At 45.4% G+C, this 19624-nt stretch overlaps 1 protein-coding gene across 5 annotated transcripts in view; it reads left to right on the forward strand.

The window, feature by feature from the left end:
- MBTPS1 (membrane-bound transcription factor peptidase, site 1) overlaps nucleotides 1-18379 on the forward strand; it is a 58916-nt gene extending 40537 nt beyond the window's left edge. Inside the window, exons 14-23 of one of the 5 annotated variants that reach the window (XM_005862563.2) lie at nucleotides 516-688; nucleotides 2992-3107; nucleotides 3640-3796; nucleotides 4531-4655; nucleotides 5743-5820; nucleotides 9138-9278; nucleotides 11181-11312; nucleotides 12832-12958; nucleotides 15999-16129; nucleotides 17523-18379. In XM_005862563.2, coding sequence (XP_005862625.1) covers nucleotides 516-688; nucleotides 2992-3107; nucleotides 3640-3796; nucleotides 4531-4655; nucleotides 5743-5820; nucleotides 9138-9278; nucleotides 11181-11312; nucleotides 12832-12958; nucleotides 15999-16129; nucleotides 17523-17719 — 1377 coding nt within the window. In that variant the 3' untranslated portion in view covers nucleotides 17720-18379. The other 4 variants (XM_014536695.1, XM_005862564.2, XM_014536694.1 and 1 more) reach the window with 4 other exon arrangements.
- The last annotated feature ends 1245 nt before the right edge of the window (nucleotides 18380-19624 follow it).

Raw genomic sequence — 19624 nt, forward strand, 5'->3', positions numbered from 1 at the left:
CGTGCAGAGAGGGGCTTGTGTTTCTTAACCTTTCACCTTCGCCTGCCAGGAAGGGGGTGCAGGCTCAATGCCGATGGGCTCAGATTGGAAGCACAGTTGGTGTGATTAGGCTTGAAGGCCAGATCAGTGATTCCAGGGCCTGTACAGCAGCGCTCAATAATGAGTGATGGTGCCTTCAATTCTGTTGCTGAGCAACAGCAGATAGGACTATTTCATGCCAAATTTCAAGCTCAGAATGATTATAGAAAATATGTGTTCTCTGAAAGGGAATGTAGAGTTAATCCTGTGTAGCTTCAGAAACAAGGTGATTTAAATTTTAAGTCTCAAACTCAAGGTCCTGAATGGAATTAATTGTGATATATGAAGGTTCCTTTCTACATTTGTTATTGGAAATTCTTGTATTCAAATTGTTAGGGTTAAAATGATAAATAGAATCGACTTGTTAAATAAACCCCCAAACCTGAAAGTTTCTTCTGAGCAAAAGGGGCACTTCAAATTTCTTTTATTTTTTTCAGTCAAAAAATGGTGCAGAACAGACTTCAACAGTGAAGCTCCCAATTAAGGTGAAGATAATTCCTGCTCCTCCTCGAAGCAAGAGAGTTCTCTGGGACCAGTACCACAACCTCCGCTATCCGCCCGGCTACTTCCCCAGGGATAATCTGAGAATGAAGAATGACCCTTTGGACTGGTAAGCAGCCACCAGATGCGACCCTCATCACCCCCCAGCCCTTCCCCAGCAGGACTAGGGGTCGCTGTCCCTGGGGGAAGCAGACGTCACTCCTCACTGAGCCTGACTTCCTTGACCCTCATACTTTGCAGGTCCTCGTCACGGTCTTAGGGCATCCTGTGAATCTCCCTTCAGACCTGCACAGCTGTGCGGTAAAAAACCTTGAACTCATCCTTAATTGCTCTCTTCCCCTTCTGTTGAATCATTCAGCAAATTCTGTTAGTCCTCTTTCCAGACATGTCCTGACTCCTGCCCTGTTTGGCCGCCACCTCTGCTCCCACTCTTGTTCAGGCCATCGTCTCGCCTGGACAGCATCCATCACCTCCTGAGGAGTGACTGCTACCATTCTTGCTCCCTTAAGTCCCACTCAGCAGCCCTGGTCACCTAAAAACATAAATTCTATCACTGTTTGCTTAAAACTCCTATAGCTGCCTATTCATACTTCTTCAGGTGTGTGGATTTTATGAAGGGGATTTTACCCTGGCCAGACTTCCTGATGTGTCCTCCTCAGGCCTCCAGGCCCTGCTCCCTCACAGCCCCTCCGGGGCAGCTGGGCTGACCCTGAAAATGGTGAGCAACAATGATTGAAAGATTTGAGGAGGACACTTATAAGGTGTCAGAGCATAGCCGGGGCCCTGCATGAGCTCCGAGTGACTTTGAGTTCCAGGTATTCTTCTAAATTCTTCCCGACTACGCCAGGCTGGTTCTTCCTTGAACTCTGCCCACTGTGCTAACTGTTGGGAACTTAGTTCAAGTTCCTTCTTTACCTCTGCTTGCCAAGTGTCAGAGACACAGGTCAATTCTCAGTGCGGGGCAGACAGAGAAGCCGTGAGAAGTTGTGAGTGTATAAGAATGATCTTTATTGCAGGAGCCAATAGCCACATAGCCATCAGACAAGACAGTCCTCATAGCAAAGTCTATGCAAAAGGCAGCCGGACACCGGCTGATTAATACATATCTTTTCTATAAAGTAGCATCAGTCTCTGTACCCACAGCTAGCATCTGAGCAGCCACATGATGCCCTAGACTCCACTGCCTTTCATTGTAGTGGTACCTAAGTTCTCTGGCTCAGCAGCTTCTGTCTCCCCTGCCCAGGTGCTCTCTGTAGCAGACTTCTTCACATACTCCAGCCGACTAGCTGGTCAGTAACCTACTTTTACACTATTTAGACAAAGAAGGCTTCATGCCAATAGTTACATTAATCATATGGCTACTGAAGGGCACAGTGTACCATGTGTCCTTGCACCTGCTCATGGTATCTTGGCCTGATTAGGATTCTCAGGCTCAGAGTCCTTCAACATCCCATTTAGGCACATGCCCAGAGCAGCCTTTGGCCATTCTGGTGTATTGATAACAAGGCCTCTGTGCTCCCATTGGCCTGACTATCCGGGGACCTGGCATGGTTCCCACATAAGGTCAGTGCTGCTCTTTATAAAGATGTCTCTGGAAGGTAGATTGGAGAGGCTCAGGCCAGAGGCAAGTAGAAAGAAATGAGGAGAAGTTGATAGACCAGGGCAATGGCCATGGGCCTGGAGAGGAACGCATGGGTTCCACCCTGCTGAGAAGGCAGACTCAGGCTGTGAGGTGGGAGGGTGGGAGGTAGAATGACCCTGGGTGTTTCTTGGGGCATTTGGGTAGGCGGCTGACGGAGTACACAGTAGGAAAATGAGCACATTGAGGAGGATGAAGGATGGAAAGGTAAGCAGTAGTAGTGATGTAAGATTAACTGTCACCGTCTTAGTTCATTTGCCCTGTGTGGCGTGGCCCAGCATGTCTGCGTTCCCATGCCGAATTTGTCAAATGCTGGTGGTTGCTGACCATTCACATGTATGCCACAGCTAAAGTGATACCTCAGGGCATTTCTTTTTAAATCTATTTTTATTGATTTCAGAGAGGAAGGGAGAGGGAGAGAGAGTTAGGAACATCAATGCTGAGAGAGAAACATTATCGATCGGCTGCCTCCTACACATCCCCCAGAGGGGATCAAGCCCGCAACCTGGGCACGTGCCCTGACTGGGAATCGAACCAGTGGCCTCTTGGTTCCTGGGTTGATGCTCAACCTCTGCGCTACGCCGGCTGGGCAGTGCATTTCTTCTTGTTGTTTTATCCCTTTATGCCTGTGCCTTGGGCACGATTTCCTATTACTTCTGCTGGGGATGGAGCTATGCTCCTGCAGAGGCGACGGGGTTCAGGAATTAACCTGTGGCTACCTTTATGACAAGGAGAGAGTGATCATTTTAGTGCTGGGGCTTGCTGTTTTTCAGGAATGGCGACCACATCCACACCAATTTCAGGGACATGTACCAACACTTGAGAAGCATGGGCTACTTTGTTGAAGTCCTCGGCTCCCCCTTCACGTGCTTTGACGCTAACCAATATGGTGAGCAACAACGGGGTGCTTAGCCAGGTGTTCTTTCCTCTCTGTGGGGTGTTTGTGAAACGTTTGAAAGGCGAATTATGGTTTAAATGAGAGGCCAGCAAAGGGAGCATGTGTGGGGTCTTCTGGTCCCAGTGGAGGCACCAAGCAGAGCGGTGCATATTCCTACTTAGTGGTGATGGTGGTCATGTTCAGCTAAAATGCGATGCTGTCAGAATGTACTTTTATTATTTTATTTATTTTTTAATTAAAAGAAGCTCTAGCACTGTATTTGGCTTCTTCTGCAGTAAGGGAAATATCTTTGTGTTGGACGTCACAGATGAAACAGAGGCCACTGCTAGCTGGTGTCTGTGTACTGCAGGGCCCCGATCCTTTCTTTTTCACCCTCTTCTAAAGTGGTTCGGGGGCTGCAAACCAAAATGTTAGAAGCCAGTAACTTGTGGCATGGATGCCAGTAAACTACTGTGTTTCTGAAACAGTGACATCCTGTCGTCCAGAGGTGAAATTTCTCAGAGCTTGGCATTTTGTCCCTCAGGAACTTTGCTCATGGTGGACAGTGAAGAGGAGTACTTCCCCGAGGAGGTTGCCAAACTGCGGCGGGACGTGGACAATGGCCTTTCGATCATTGTCTTCAGTGATTGGTACAACACGTCTGTTATGAGAAAAGTCAAGTTTTATGATGAAAACACGAGGTACTGATATGAGTTGGTATTTGGATAAGAAATTTTACTTTTGGGGAATTAAGTTCTACTTAGCAAATACTTAAAGTGCCTTTTGGCCCATTGGTGGTCTTTTCAGATGTCAGAGGCAGGTTCAGACAGTTGGTTAGAGAAAGCTTTCTCTTCACATAATAGCGATGTTCCTGAAAGCTGCTTGTAAAGTCAGTAAAATGCTCATTGATTCCAGGTACTAATTTAAAGGCTTCGATGTTCCTTGTTGATCGTAGATACTTGAGCTTTAAATTTCTGTTTAGTTCTTTTCCATTCTTCTATTGCTCTGGTACTGAATCTGTATGAATTTAAATGCACCAAAGCACCTATTATTTTAAAACACCTTGTAAGTTAGTTATTAATCAAAGATTCCCAAAGTATTATGAATATGTCACTCCTGTAATAAAGTTTGAATTTTTTTCTTCAGTCTGTGATGAACTTAATAAGCTTCTCATCTCTTTTCCTTCACAGACCCCTCGAGGTCTGGGCTTTATGTGCAGTGCCTTTATGTCATGTGGACTGCATTTTATGAAGTAAATGTCCTCTGCACACTGGCTGGAGCATTTATGTAATAGTATTGCTCACACCCAGCATAGTTTCAGCTGCAGCCTCATGGGGCTGGGCAGGATCTGGCAAGTTCAGTTTTGTTGTGAGGAGAGTAAGTGTGTACAGTGTTTCAGTTCCTTCCTTCTTGGCGCCTCCTTGTCCTTTCACAGGCAGTGGTGGATGCCGGACACGGGGGGAGCCAACATCCCAGCTCTGAATGAACTTCTGTCTGTCTGGAATATGGGGTTCAGCGATGGCCTGTACGAAGGGGATTTTACCCTGGCGAGCCATGACAGTAAGGTTCTGTGTTTGTGTTTTCATAGGGCACATTATTCTAGGAGAGCCTACGTTTCGGAGAGGTGGTGTGGTTCCTGAAGCAGGGAGGCTCAGTGTCTTCCCAGAGGACATCTGGAGAGCAGGGTGTTAGCTACTCTAGTTCTCCCCAAATGTTCAAAATGAAAATATTTTATGCAAGCATCTCTAGTTTTAGTGCCACCTGTAAGGTGCTCTATATCCTGTATTTTCCCAAATAGGGAATACCTCATAGGTTCCTGATAATTTATACAATTCTGTTTATGACATAACTTTGCAAATCTCATGTAAGACATTTCCCCATAGATTAGTTTTGGGAGCTAGTTTCTAGAACATTATCTTTTTTTTTTTAAGTTTTTTTATTTATTTCAGAGAGAAGAAGGGAGAAGGAGAGATAGAAACATCAATGCTGAGAGAGAATCATTGATTGGATGCCTCCTGCATGCACCCCACTGGGGATCAATACCGCAACCTAGGCACATGCCCTGACCAGGAATCAAACCTTGACCTCCTGGTTCATGGGTCAATGCTCAACCACTAAGTACACCAGTTAGTTTTTTTATTTATTTCAGAGAGAAGCAGGGAGAAGGAGAGATAGAAACATCAATGCTGAGAGAGAATCATTGATTGGATGCCTCCTGCATGCACCCCACTGGGGATCAATACCGCAACCTAGGCACATGCCCTGACCAGGAATCAAACCTTGACCTCCTGGTTCATGGGTCAATGCTCAACCACTAAGTACACCAGCTGGGCTAGAACAATATGTTGAGCACTATGGTTACTGTTCTGCTCATCCTGACTTAGTTGTTTCAAGTCTATGACACCTCTGACTTCTGAAATCTATTCAGAAACTTTATATTAATAGTATTTTGTTTTTCAGTTCAATTTTAAGGTCATTCCTTTTAGTTTAAGTATGACCAGGCAATAATAGCAGCTCCTCTCCTAAGATTAAAAACAATTTTAGAAAACATATAATGTCTAAAGAATGCATTTTAGGTAAATGAATAGCTGTTGATAAAATGTTCCATGTTTCTATGTTCTCATAACTTTGAACAACTGTTTTCTAGTGTATTATGCATCAGGGTGCAGCATCGCTAAATTTCCAGAAGATGGCATAGTGATAACACACACTTTTAAAGACCAAGGTAAGGAATGCTGTTCACATGCTCTTTGGTTTCCTTCTTTCTCTTTTTATTTTAATTAACAGTTTTATTGCATATAACTTAACCCTTTTAAAGTGTGCAATTCAGTGATTTTTAGTGTATTCACACAGTTGTGCATTCATCACCACTGTCTACTTCCAGAATATTTTCATCACCCCGAAAAGAAATCCACATACCCATTAGCAGTTTTGTTTTGTTTTTATAATTTATTATTTTGTGTGGTAACTACTGTAAGCAAGACTTCTGGGTAGTGGCTCTGGGAGTTGCAAAGATATGATAAGATAGCCTCTTGTTGATAATTTGGATATATGTGTATACTGACCACTACAAAATAAATTGAATTTCCCATAGGAGAGGGGCTGTTGAATATTTGCAGATATTCTTTAAAACTACCTTTAAAGTTGCTTAAAATTTGTGTTACAATTTATAAAGTGTTCTGTTCCCATGATTGCCAGATTACTGAAATTTAGAAAAATGTTGACCATGTTTTGATGTTTTTAACTGTGTGAAGGTAAAGAATATTAATTACAGGGTCTTCTCTTAGAATTCCCTTAAAAATTTGAAGGGGAAAAAGGTCTTCCTTTTCAGTTTTGTTTGTTTGTTTGTTTCTTTTTTTTTCCCTGAACCCAGAAAAAGATAAATGCTCATGTATATTAGCTACACTGTGCCAGGCCCCATCTTATGTGCTTCTCATGTTTTATTTTTTTCCAACAACTCATATACACTATCATTAAAACTCACTTTTCAGGCGAGAACAGGCAGGGTAAATGCATCTAAGGCCACAGTGAGAGTTAAATGGCAGAGACTCAGGATGTGAACACATTCTGGCTCCTGAGAATACATGATTCACAGTAACTGCCCTCTGAAATAATTCCAATATTACCATACTAGACCCCCACCCAATTTTCTGAACACCAATTGTGACCCATTTATTATTCTCATAGCATCCAGTTTTATGTGCAGAATGACATATGTTCATGTCCACAAAAGCTATTAGGTGATATGTTCACTCTTAATGGAGTTGTGTTAGAATTACCTATTTACTGTTACCTAGAAGTTACTAGAATAATCACAACATCTCCACAAACTTTAAAACTACATCCCCCTCCTAAGTCTCAGTTAATATAAATAAGTTACTTATTATGATACCAGTGTTTCTGATCTTTTCCTCTCCGAGACCTAGGAATTATAATTTAATGTGCCTCAGGCATAAAACAGCTCTGGCCACCGACACAAACATCAAGCAAGGATGAACTAAGGACTGTACATCTGCTTTGCCCCTGATTGATATAAGAGCAACACCATCAATCAGGTGTCTCCTTGCCCATTGCCGGGTGGGTTCAATTTTGTTTCTTTAATTGTAGCCAAGCATCACTGAAGAAGGCAAATGCTGCAGTTCCCCTCACTGTAGTATCTGAGACACTGTGTTAGTGCCCTGAGCATCCCTGGGGAGCAGAGAGGAGCCAGAGCAACCTGGACTGCCTTGATCTTCCCAACGGTGGGAAGCCATCCACTTGCCCTGGTATGGGGCAGTCTTCCTGCAGCCCCACACTCCCATCTCTCTCACCTCGGCCAAGAGTTTGAGACTCTTCTGTGCCCAACAGGACAGGCTTCTGGAAATTTACAGGAAGGATTCATTTTCTCATGCAAGTTGATATTTTTTTAAATTCCAGAATGGAAAACCCCTTCATTGTAAAGCTTGCCATTTTCTGTAATTGGAAGTTAGGAACAGTTTCATTAGTTGAAAATGAGGAGAAGGCAGGAAGTATTTTTCACTCATCTTATTTGCAACTGCAAGGTAAAGTTCATTTTTGTATTACCTGGAAGGGCTTTTTCCCTTCATCCAGGCAAGATCAATCAATAGGTCTGTGTTCATAGGGTTATATTTTAACTTTAAGCACATAAATAATCATGTCTCCCAGTCACTTGGCACAATTTACCATGGGTTAGTGATTCTTTCTGAAATCAGCTTCTCACAGAGCCATGTCATTTCTGGTAGGGGTGAAACGGGTGACAGCAGTGGTCTTGTGGCCGGCTGCTAGTGCCTTGTTTTGTTGGGAGAGGAATCAAAAGTAGATTTAAGGGTATGTACTTCATTTTGGGGTTCTGGTGGCCTGAAAATAAAAATTACCTTGAAATTCTTTTTAAGGGGATTTTTATCTTCACACAGGCTTTAAGTTGAATGATCTTTTGGACACAAAAGAAATTTGAATATCTGGGTTATGCTGGATCACAAAGGATCTTATTGTGAGAAACCAGAGGCCACACAGTATGCACCCCCCGTCTCATCTGTTGTACTGTGCTGTCTCCCTCTCCACCAAGAACACCTTGCTGTCTCCCACTCAGTTCCTAGTGGAATTACACATAGAGCAGGAAATGCTGCGCTTTTATAGCCACAGACATTTTCGATGTTACCAACATGGTAAATACTGGCTTTTGATGAAGATGTGCGTCATCTAGTGCTAACGAACGTGTTTGCTTCAGGGCTGGAGACTCCTAGATTATGCGATGATGTCACTGGCAGTTGCTGCCTGTGACATTTTGTGCATTTTTGACTTTTTGATTCATTAAACATTGTAAATTGTGCCATCTGTTTGGCACAAACAGAGATAAGAAGACTCTGCTCTGGAACATTTGTATTTATGGATTAATATAACAAATATCTTAAATCTAAATTTAAAATATTGTGGGCATATATTTTTTAATTAGTTATGTTTATCCTAGCTTTCAATAGTAAGACATGAAACTGGATATCAGTATCTGACAATGTCTGTAGATGTAGCCATAACCGCCTGGCCAGCTGCCCCGAGTAGATGTGGTCCAAGGACATAAGCCTTTCGGCATGATAAGACAGGACGAAAGTTTGTGCTTTTAATATAAAAAGGGAAAAGGGAAACCTTTCAAATTGTAAATACGATTACCACCATTTCAAGTGAAAATGAAAGAGGATGGATATGGATATATAGGGTGTCCCCAAAAATGTATACACACTTTGAATAATTATTAATTCCAATGTTTGTTTCTTTTCAGATTTAACTCATTGGAATTAATAATTATTCAAAATGTGTATACATTTTTGGGGACATCCTGCATATATACACATATAAGTGAATTTTGCTAAAACCCAAATTAGTGGCACTTGAGGCCTTGTTTTTCTATGCTGTAAGTTTGCACTGCTGTGATTGAAGAGTGGGTTTTTTGCTGTGATTTCTTTGTCACATGTCAAGTTAAGTGGCAACTGGAAAATAATTTATTCCTCAATACATTTTTTCATTGCTGTTTTTGTTGTGTTGTTTCAGGATTGGAGGTTTTAAAGCAGGAAACAGCAGTTGTTGAAAACGTCCCCATTTTGGGGCTTTATCAGATTCCAGTTGAGGGCGGAGGCCGGATTGTCTTGTACGGAGACTCCAATTGCTTAGATGACAGTCACCGACAGAAGGGTGAGAATTGGTGGTGTGGCTGAAAAGTAGATTGTGCTTCATGACTTTGACATTCAAATCCTTTCTCCCCCTTGTCCCTGGAAAAGCACGGATGAGATGCTGCTAAATTAACAGAAACCTACTCATGAGAGCTGGGTGCGGTTGGGGAAGTTCCTGCTGCTTTGATTGCTTGGACTATTTTAATAAGTATATAAGTCTGGGTGCATTTAATAAGCAAAATGACATTCATTTACTGCCTCCACTTCCTTCCCCTCCATGTCCATTGTCCTGGGTCCAGCAGGTGCCAAGACCACTGAGTTTCAGTGGAGAGACCCTTTGCTGGCTTACCTGGTCTGCCCTGCCGGCTCCCCCTCTGGGGTCTGTACGTTAATGGCACTGCCATGCAGGTGCCCCTCTCAGATTGGACCCACTTTTCCTGGAGGGCCAGCACTTGGTTCTCCTCGAGACCAGGTCATTTTGGCTGTTATGAGTCTTCACCAGTGAGGAGCATTGGGTTCATTAGTAGGTATGTGGTTTGAGGGCAGAGAGGCAGGGAGTAATCCTTAGTAACCCTCCTCTTTTTCAGCATCTCTCTATGCATCCTCCAAATTTGGGGGTTTCAAGCTTGAACACAGTTTATTTTTCTCTTTTTGTAAAGGAGGAAGTGAAATGGTGAAAATGTTATATCTTTTTGCCTGGTGGGATGGTGACAAAACCAGGGTTAAAGCCTAATCTTCTAACTGAAGAACTGGGCGGAGGGGAGGGCGAGGAGTTACACTGTCACACTGGTGAGCAGTGAACAGGCTTAGCCGGGAGGAATGAGGCCACGAGGGCATGAAGTTGGAGTTGTATGGTGCACTTCTACTCTGACTTAAAATTGAAGTTGACTAAATTCTTAGCATTTTATGTAAATCCTTAGAATCAGATTGGTCTTGTTAAAATCAAAAGTGAAGATTAGAGTCACAGTTAAAAGAAGATTAATGTTTTATTTCCACAGAGATCTTTTCTAAGACCTGAAATCTCCTGGTATGACTCTATTAAAATTTTCAATGCCTGGGAAAACTGTCCTGGTCTTTAAACTTCAGAAGGGAGCGTAGAGGACCCTCGGGGCTTTGAGCACTCCACCAGAAGCGCTGGCAGTGGGAGAAGTGCTTCCTGGGTGGGTCATCTCTGGTCAAGCTGCTGTTGATGGGATTTGGAGGGGTCGCTGTGGGGAGTTCGGTGTGGAAGTGGTGATCCCAGGAATAGAGACAGCAGTATCTCAGTCTCCGGATAGAAAGAGGCCATCCACATGGCTCTGGAGGGGAGTATTGGTCACAGCCCAGCACCTAGACTCCCTGTGGTGTCTCCCAGAATCACTGAGCATTTTCTGCTTTTAAACTTGGTGGTTTGGGCCCACTGACTCATAGTGCAGTCTCTAAACCCACGTCCCTGTGGAGTGCACAGGTGGTCCTGGCTCTGCCCTCACAATCAGGGTCCTTCCCCAGGACAGCCTTCAGGCATTGACAGAAGTTTCAGCACCCTACTCCCCTCTCTTCTTGCCTGGAGCCCGGACTCTGGGTGGTTCTTCTCTCAGTGGGTGTCAGGTGGTCTCGCCATCCCTGAATGAGCTGTGTTCTGCCTCGCCGTGAGGGGCCCGGAGCCCAGTGGTGCTCTAACAGTTTGTCCAGCCAGTGCCCGTTGTTGCTGCCCTGCCTGAGCCCTGGGGCAGGCGTGAAGCCCACGGCCAGGTCGTGTTTCTTGCTGTCCTCTGTGGCTGGCGCTGACCATGGAGAATGCACGTTTCTCAAGTATAGGGTTTATTCTGATCTAATCTTCTCCCCTCTCGTTCCCCACCCCCTCATTTTGGGGGCTTTTATTTTCCTGTAGAAATTCCTTTTTAAAAAATCTAATTCCTAAGCAGCATGCTTGTTGAACCCACAGACTGCTTTTGGCTCCTGGATGCGCTCCTTCAGTACACGTCGTATGGGGTGACACCTCCCAGCCTCAGTCATTCTGGGAACCGGCAGCGCCCTCCCAGCGGGGCGGGCTCAACCCCTCCAGAGAGGATGGAAGGTGAGTGGGCTGACAGGTGCTCAGTGTGGGGGGGTGGGTGAAGCTTGGCTCAGGCTGTTTCAGGAAATAGTCATGCCTGCCAGAAAATGGAGCCAGTTAGGGGTGCCTCTGGTTGTTTTTCTTAACAACTGTGGACAGAATAGGGGCCAGTGGCTCTAACCTGGGGACAGGGTCATTTTCCTGTGACTAGAATGGACATGGACTGAGGGCCTCAGGTGCCATGTGCTTTCCCATGCTCACTCCTAGGTCCTCACAGTGCTCCATGTTGATGTTTATCATCCGACTCTTACAGACGAAGATCCTGGCTCCTCCCCAGGGAGGAACAGCCAACGTTGATGTTTATCATCCCACTCTTACGAAGATCCTGGCTCCTCCCCAGGGAGGAACAGCCAACGTTTTTTTTGTTGTTGTTTTGTTTTGTTTTTTATTGATTTCAGAGAGGAAGGGAGGAGAGAGAGAGAGAATCCAATGATGGGAGAGAATCATTGATCAGCTGCCTCCTACACGCCCCACACTGGGGATCGAGCCCGAAACCCAGGCCTGTGTCCTAACCAGGAATCAAACTGTGACCTCCTGGTTCATAGGTTGACGGTCAACCACTGAACCACGCCAGTCGGGCAACAGCCAGTGTTTTTGAGCTCTCACCAGGTAGCAGGCACCGGGCCTGGGATGCTTTACAGATTCCCTCACTGGGTCCTCTCAGAACCCTGTGAAAATAGATAGTATTCTTTCCAGTTCACCAATGAAGAAACAGGAGCTGAGGGAATTCAAGTAACTGCTCGAGGCCACCAGTGGTTATGCAGTGGAGCCTGAAGAGAAGGTTCTGTGGGACCTGCGGCCTCGCCCGCGTGGTGTACAGCAGGCAGGGCTGATCTGCATGCTCTCATGGCCTGAATGTTGTGATCCTCGCAGCGCTGTCCACAGAAGTGCAGTGTGAGCCACAGGCGTAATTCTGAATTTCCCAGTGGCCACATTAAAAAGGTAAAAGGAAACAGGTGAAATTCACTTTAATAAAATACTTTAGCCTAGTACACCACAGTATTATGTAAATATGTAACACTCCATTTCAGTTGCTCAATAGCTATATATAGCCAGTAGCTACAGTATTGGACAGCACAGATAAAAGTAGTTTTGAACTTTGAAGATGCAGATTTTTTTGGCCTGAAAATTAAATACTTCAAAAGGGAAAGAATTTCCTATGAAGAGTATCTATAGGTTAAATTCCTCAAGTTTGCCTGGTACATGTAATTACAGTCAGTAAGGTTGCTCAGCCACTGCAAGCCTACCGCGTGGCCACTTTAAAGGGAACAGCTGTTCTGTTTACTCCCCTTCAGCAATGAGCACACATCACCGGGTGGCCCCAGTCAGGTCTTACTTCTGAAGCACCTGAAAGACAGGTTAACAGAGCACACAGTGGGCACGTTGGCAGGAAAGCAGACGGATAAGTAATGAAGCTTCATTTTTCCCCTGGCACTTTGATAACATCAATCGGTTCCTGCTGTCGGTTGACGCTGCCCAGGGAACCACCTGCACCGGTATTCCAAGGTCCTGGAGGCCCGTTTGGGGGGCCCGGAGCCTCGGGCTCTGCCCGCCTGCCCGCACCTGTCGTGGGCCAAGCCACAGCCTTTAAATGAGACGGCTCCCAGGTTAGTGTCTTCCTGTGCTTTTCCACCCCTTCTGCAGGGTTTGTGATTCATTACCTTTATTCAAATAAGAGAATGGAATTTTACTGGCATTTTTGTCAAATCTTCTAGCTTGTTGCTTTGTGGTGGTTATTTAAATTAGTGACCTTTAGAATTGTGCTCTCTGGTGGTATTCTGCATAAAGAAGTACTTTGGGTAATTAGCATTTCCTTAGGTTTGGTCGATTCTTGCTCTAAAAGCTGTGATCCAATAGTGATTTAACTTGAACAGAAGCTCTGGGTTTGGGGTTCAGGGGTTGAGTCCTCCCTGTTTGCGATGTTGATTCTGAAATACAGACGGGTCCTTTCTTTTGTCATGCCCAAGGGGCTGGGACTGCTTGGGTTAGATCCGGTCCTTGGTTGTAGCTTGCCTGAATGTGCATCTGTGCCATTCTCCTGTGCCTGGTAAAGTGACCTCCTACCACAACAGGGTCATGTGGGTACACTTCTGTGTGTGATGCTCAGACATTGATCTGCCTGCTTCTCTATCTTACTATCGAACTTGACCTTCTAATTTGCGTCATTTCTTTTCGGAAGCCAGTTTGAGTTATCCATGGACAGTATCCTGCTCTGTCAAGGAGAACGGGGATTTTCCTGACTGAGGATCCTGGCACAGTGAAACAGGGGCCCATGTCCCGGGCATAGGACATGGGGTAGTCCTCCCCCTCCCTCTCCTTTGAGTGGTGCTGTGAGAAACCGTCTTCCCCTGACAGGCAGCACACTGCACGCACATTGGTGGCTGGAGCTCCCCTACAGCCTTCAGGCAGCTTCTCCCTCTAGGGAGGCTTCTGTCTTCTCTCACCCACCAGGCTGCCCACTTTGCTTGGGTCTCAGTATATACAGATGTCAGTGTGGCAAGGGGGCATGTGGCAGGGGACAGAGGACCACCATCTGTGCTCCAAGCTACCAAAAGGAGGAGGCCTGCACAAGGCCTCAGAGCCGCCTCTGCTCTCCTGCTGTCAGGAGCAGCAGCACTGGGTTCAGCACTCACTGACCATCTGTCCTTGTTAAACGTGCTCCATAGAAAACAGTGGCATGATAGCATCATCACCTTGTGTTCCCATCAGCAGTTTTCCTTCTGAAGCTGTAATTACTGAGTACTTTTCCATTCTAATTAGCACCCCGTCATTTAAAATTTTCTGAAAAGATTCCATTTTTACATGTCATCTATTTATAACGCACCATTATCTAGCATTCTGACCAGACTTTAATTCCAGCTGTGATCAGCAATTCATCCTCATTGGACAGTTGTTGTCGGCTAAAGTTCCCAAAACCCAATTATTCTTCACGATGCTGGTCAGGGCTCTGAGAAACGGTTAACAACATCCTTGGTCTCTGCACGTCCATCAACGCCAACCCGGCCCATCAAGGGTGCCGATAATGTGCAGCTCCTAGAATGTGGTTTTCACCGTCGCGCTCAGGAATTCCTTCCACACACACTCACAAGGCTTCACCTTTAGCTCACATTTCACGTCTTGTTGAATATTAGTCTCAGTCCTCAGAGACCTAGACCTGCATTGAGTCTCCGAAGAGAGTTGGATAATGTCAGACAGCTGCCCAGAGCCCTGGGAAGGCCCAGTGTCCATCGTCAGTGCCGAGTGCCCGTTTCAGGTCCATCTCTGAAACGTAAGCTCTTTTTCTCAGTGTCTTTGCTGAGCACAGGGGTTCTTAGAACAGTGGCATGAGTGTCACACCCACTGGGAGCTCCCTCCATCAGAACACTGTAAAATACTCAATGGTAGCGTCGTGTACTGTTACCACAGTTGCATAACTATAAAGTGCCATCACCAGATAATTAAATTCCAGAACAGGATGTCACCTGTGAGAATTAAAATACAGCCCCATATATATTCAGCTACAGAGTCATAAAGCTTAAATGTCATTGATTCTATAATTTAACACTGTCAGTTTAATTTTCAGACTGATAGAGCCTGAAGTGAAAAGTTAAATCATACAACGTAGAAAGGTTGTAATACTCATTGGCATTTTCCAGGCAGCCGCCCAGGTGGAAGTACACGATAGTAGTTTATCTCTTTCCTATACAGAAACCCTCTCCACAGACCTAGTGTCTGCAGCTTCCTGCTGACCTCACCTTGATTGCTGATAGAACTGAACATCTTTGCTTTTACTTGGCCAAAGTAAGGGAATGAATAAGAAGCAGAAAAGCAGGAATTCATAATTTGCGAACATATTTAATTCTGTCTCTCACTTTGGCCAGAACAGTCTTCACATTTTTCTGTTTGCACTCTTTGCTCTTACATCTGGGTGTCCTCCCCAGCTCTCCACTGCTCTTGGCAGCATGTCAGCCTCTCTGTTCTTCAGGTCTAAGTTGTATTGGCCTGAACAAGTCCTTCTGATCTCAGAATTAATAGTAGCGCTGCTGTAACGAATCCAGCACATTTCACAGCCCGTGTTTCCTTCCCTCACTGTCCTCCAGGGGCCAGGCAGGTGCTCTCCCCATTCGCCTCTCTCAACTCCTGGGTTCCTGTGTCTGCCTTACTCTCCCTCCTGATGATGGTGCCCTTGAAAGGAGAGACAGAGTCTGGCTCCAGCACCAGTGTAGCCACCTTTGCTGTTGGTTTGCATTCACCTGAAAATAGCTCCCGCCTCCAGTGTCTCCTGGCAGAGAGTTCCAGGTGCCTGTAGTCCTGCCTGTGGCCCCAAAGCCCTGGTTTAGCTCCTGCCGCCTACGAGCACCTTTCAGAGGTGAACATGGTGCTTCCCCTCCCAGTGCTCTGAATTCTCCAGGCTGCAGTGTTATAAACCCAGCAGAAACGCTCCCTGCTCAGATATGAAAACCTCATGGGTATGGACTTGATTTTGACATTTCTGTCTCAACCTGGAAGTTGTCACTACAGCTGTTACGCAGTTGCATTGAGGTTGATGTAGATGGACATCATTTCAAATTTCTCTTTAAATAGTTTTCTGTTTCTTAGGTATTGGGTAAGCTTCCTGGGGTAGTACAGTTGCTTATTTTTATTTTGTTTTAATCCATTTTCCTGAAGTAATCTTTGGAAACATCAGAAGCTACTCTCCATCGACCTGGACAAAGTGGTATTACCCAACTTTCGATCGAATCGCCCTCAAGTGAGGCCCTTGTCTCCCGGAGAAAGTGGTGCCTGGGACATTCCTGGAGGTCAGTTCTCAGGTGCTTCCTTACTGTGCTAAGTCACACTGCAATTGTTCAAAGGCTCTTCCTCCCCGGCGGTGGGCTGGATGGCTCCCATCTTTGCCTTCTTGAAAGCTATGGTGGTATGAATCAAGAAGGCCATAAGCAGGCCCAAGAAAGTAGCACACTGTCCTCTCTCTCGGAAAACTCTACCATGGATTTTCAGATTTGAATTTCTTTTATTACACTTCTTTTAATACACTTCAGTATTACACTTGAAATTTTTCCAACAGAGTAACTTGCAGATTCTTATTTAAGTTCTACAAACAAAACATACCGCAGGAGATGCCTGTCATCAGCTGGTTTTTTGTCTAAGCCAGCGGCTATAGCCACCCTGGTCCCTGAGCCCTCAGCCCAGAGGTCTCCACCAATTCTCTGCCCTACCCCACCTGGGTCAGACCTCACTGGGTCTGATCTGATTTTGTCCCCTCACCCTAAGTGACATCTAGTGTACCCACTACAGATAATGGCTTTGGCCTGACTGGTCTGTCTGGGACAGGTTCTCCCTTACCTGGGACAATTGGTACCAAGTCACTTCAGCAGTGAGCAGGCGGCACTCTCACTCTGGAAACCCCTGTGCTCCTCCAAGGGTTTACATCTCCCAAGCGGGGTTTCTTCTGGTTCCATAATTGGCCCGAAATTCTGGGGATCCGAAAGGGGCACCACAGCCCATTTAGTTCAACCCTGGGAGCTTTGTGTGGTGATACCAAGCCTCAGAGGGCCTTGCCTGCAGGTCCTGGGATGCACAGAAGACAGTCATTTTGAACCCCAGCATTCCTGAGTTAGAGTCATTCTGACCGTAAAGCGAGGGTTCTCCAGTGGCCACTCTTAGTTTCTGACCACGTGTCCCATCTGTGCAAGGCTTTCCCAGAAGGCTGGGGCACAGCCAGCCATTCTTAACTTCCTGCCTGGCCTCCTCTCTCTTCCTTCCACTCAGCTAGGAAGGAAGCACCCTCTCTCCTCCCCAGTATCCATACTTATCCATCTTCTGTTGTTTTTGAACAAAAAGCAGCTCTGGGCAGCCCTACTATAGGGTGTCTGTGATAGGAGAAAGGCCAGTCCTGGTCTCTGTCTGAGGTGAGCACAGACCTCACTGTACCCGCCCCCCCAGACATAGGCATGCACACGCACACGCACACCCACACCCACACTTAGAAGCTGCCAATCTGAGAACGCACCTGCAGGTTTCCTTGATTCATTCTCTATTAATGCCCTGGGTTACTTTAGCTAAGGTTTAAAAATTATGTTTGCCCTGCAAGCCCCGCTAATGAAATTAGTTAGCATTTGTTCCTGATGAGCCTGCCTCTCGTGGAAGAAGAGGCTGTGGTGTTACTGATCATTCACTGCTGTCCCCTTGCAGGGATCATGCCTGGCCGCTACAACCAGGAGGTGGGCCAGACCATTCCCGTCTTTGCCTTCCTGGGAGCCATGGTGGTCCTGGCTTTCTTTGTGGTACAAATCAACAAGGCCAAAAGCAGGCCGAAGCGGAGGAAACCCAGGGTGAAGCGCCCACAGCTCATGCAGCAGGTTCACCCACCAAAGACCCCGTCTGTGTGACGACGTCAGACTACTGACTGTGAGAGCCAGAGAGAGCCTTTCCTGGCAGTCTTGGTGGGCAGGCGGAGCTGGGAAGTTTCTCGAGGGGCTGCCTGCTTACAGGGCCTTAGTTTTGGCTGCAAGGGTCCAAGAGGCTGTTCTACACAGGCTTCCCCTTGTGATGCCGGAGGCTCGTGTACATCTCCGTGTGTCCCAGGGCCAGGGTCCCTCAGGAGGGGGACTTCATCCAGCCGCTGCACCAAAGACTTGGAGGACATCAAAGGCGGGCCAGGGTCTCCAGCCCGAGAGGGAGGATATACTGTTAGACAACGACACAACTCTGACCAAGCTAAGATATGCTCATTACGGCTATTTTCTATATTTATTGTTGGGAAAAAGTCACTTTAAAGACTTGTGCTATTTGGAAGCAAAGCTATTTTTTTTGCCAATGGAATGCAGTTTTTTACTATTCCATCATGAGGAATAACAGATTCCGTGAGCTCCTTTTTGATGAAAGGACAGACTGAGATTTGAAGGCAATTGCACAGATCTGTGAAACATAGACCTTCGCTTTATTTTTATAAGTCTCAACTGCCATCATGTTTTGTAATTTGGGGTCTTGATTTCACCATTGTCGGTGAAGAAGATTTTCAATAAATATGCATTACCTGTATGAAGCTAGAAGGGATTGGTCACGGCTCTGTTTTCTCCTGTCCCGTTTCTCTTGGAGGATAGCGTGGAATGGGTTCTGTATTAGCCTGTTGATATTTGTTGAATGTAATTCACGTACTATAAAAGTCTCCTTTTTAAAGTGTACATACAGTTGAGTAGTTTTTAGTATATTCACAAGGTCATGCAACCATCACCCCCACTATTCTAGAACATTTTCATCACTCCCAAAAGAAACCCTGTTAGCAGTCAACCTCTACTCCCTCCCCCAAAGCCCATGGCAACCACTCATTTGCTGTCTATGGACTTGCCTGTTCTGAACATTGCATATAAATGGGACCATACAACATATAGCTTTTGTGACTGGCTTCTTTCACTTAGCATGTTTTCAAGACTCATGAGAGCAAGTCAATACATTGTTCCTTTTTATGGCGGAATAATATTCCATTGAATGGATAGACCTCGTTTTGTTTATCCATTTCTCAGCTGATGGACATTTGAGTTGTTTTCACTTTTTGGCTATTGTGAGTAACACTTTCTCTGAGCATTTGTGTACAAGTTTTTGTGTGGACGTAAGTTTTCATTTTTGTTAGGTAGATGGAGTAAAATCATATAGCTCCTATGTCTGTGTTTCTCAGGAATTGCCGAACTCTTTGTTTCCAAAGTGGCTGCCTCTTTTTACATTTTCACCAGAGTGGATGAAGGTTCCAGTTTCTCCACATCCTCACCAACACTTGTCACTGTCCATCTTTTTTATTCTAGCCATCCTGGTGGTGTGAGGTGGTATCTCATTGTGGTTTTGATTGGCATTTTTCTAAAGACTAATGATATTGAGCATCTTTTCATGTGCTTCCTGGCCATTTGCATATCTTCTTTGGAGAAATGTCTATTCAGAGCCTTTGCCCATTCTTTTATCGGGCTGCTCTTTTATTAGTGACTTGTAAGAGTTCTGTATATTTTCTAGATACAAGTCTCTTACCAAAGACACATGACTGCAAATCTTTTCTCTCATTCTTGAATATTAGTCTCAGTCCTCAGAGACCTAGACCTGCATTGAGTCTCTGAAGAGAGTTGGATAATGTCAGTTTTGTTCACTTTCCTGATGGTATCATTTGAGGCATAAAATTTTTTTCATTTTTATAAAGTCCATTTTATCAACTAGGTGTCATTTCTAAGAAACCAGTCTAAGGCAACCTGTTTTTAACCCCTGCCTGACCAGTCTGTATGTCGACTGGCTGAACATCAGCCTTCACATCA

The sequence above is a fragment of the Myotis brandtii genome, unplaced genomic scaffold (assembly GCF_000412655.1).
Source record: "Myotis brandtii unplaced genomic scaffold, ASM41265v1 scaffold165, whole genome shotgun sequence".
In the NCBI taxonomy this organism is placed as follows: domain Eukaryota; kingdom Metazoa; phylum Chordata; class Mammalia; order Chiroptera; family Vespertilionidae; genus Myotis; species Myotis brandtii.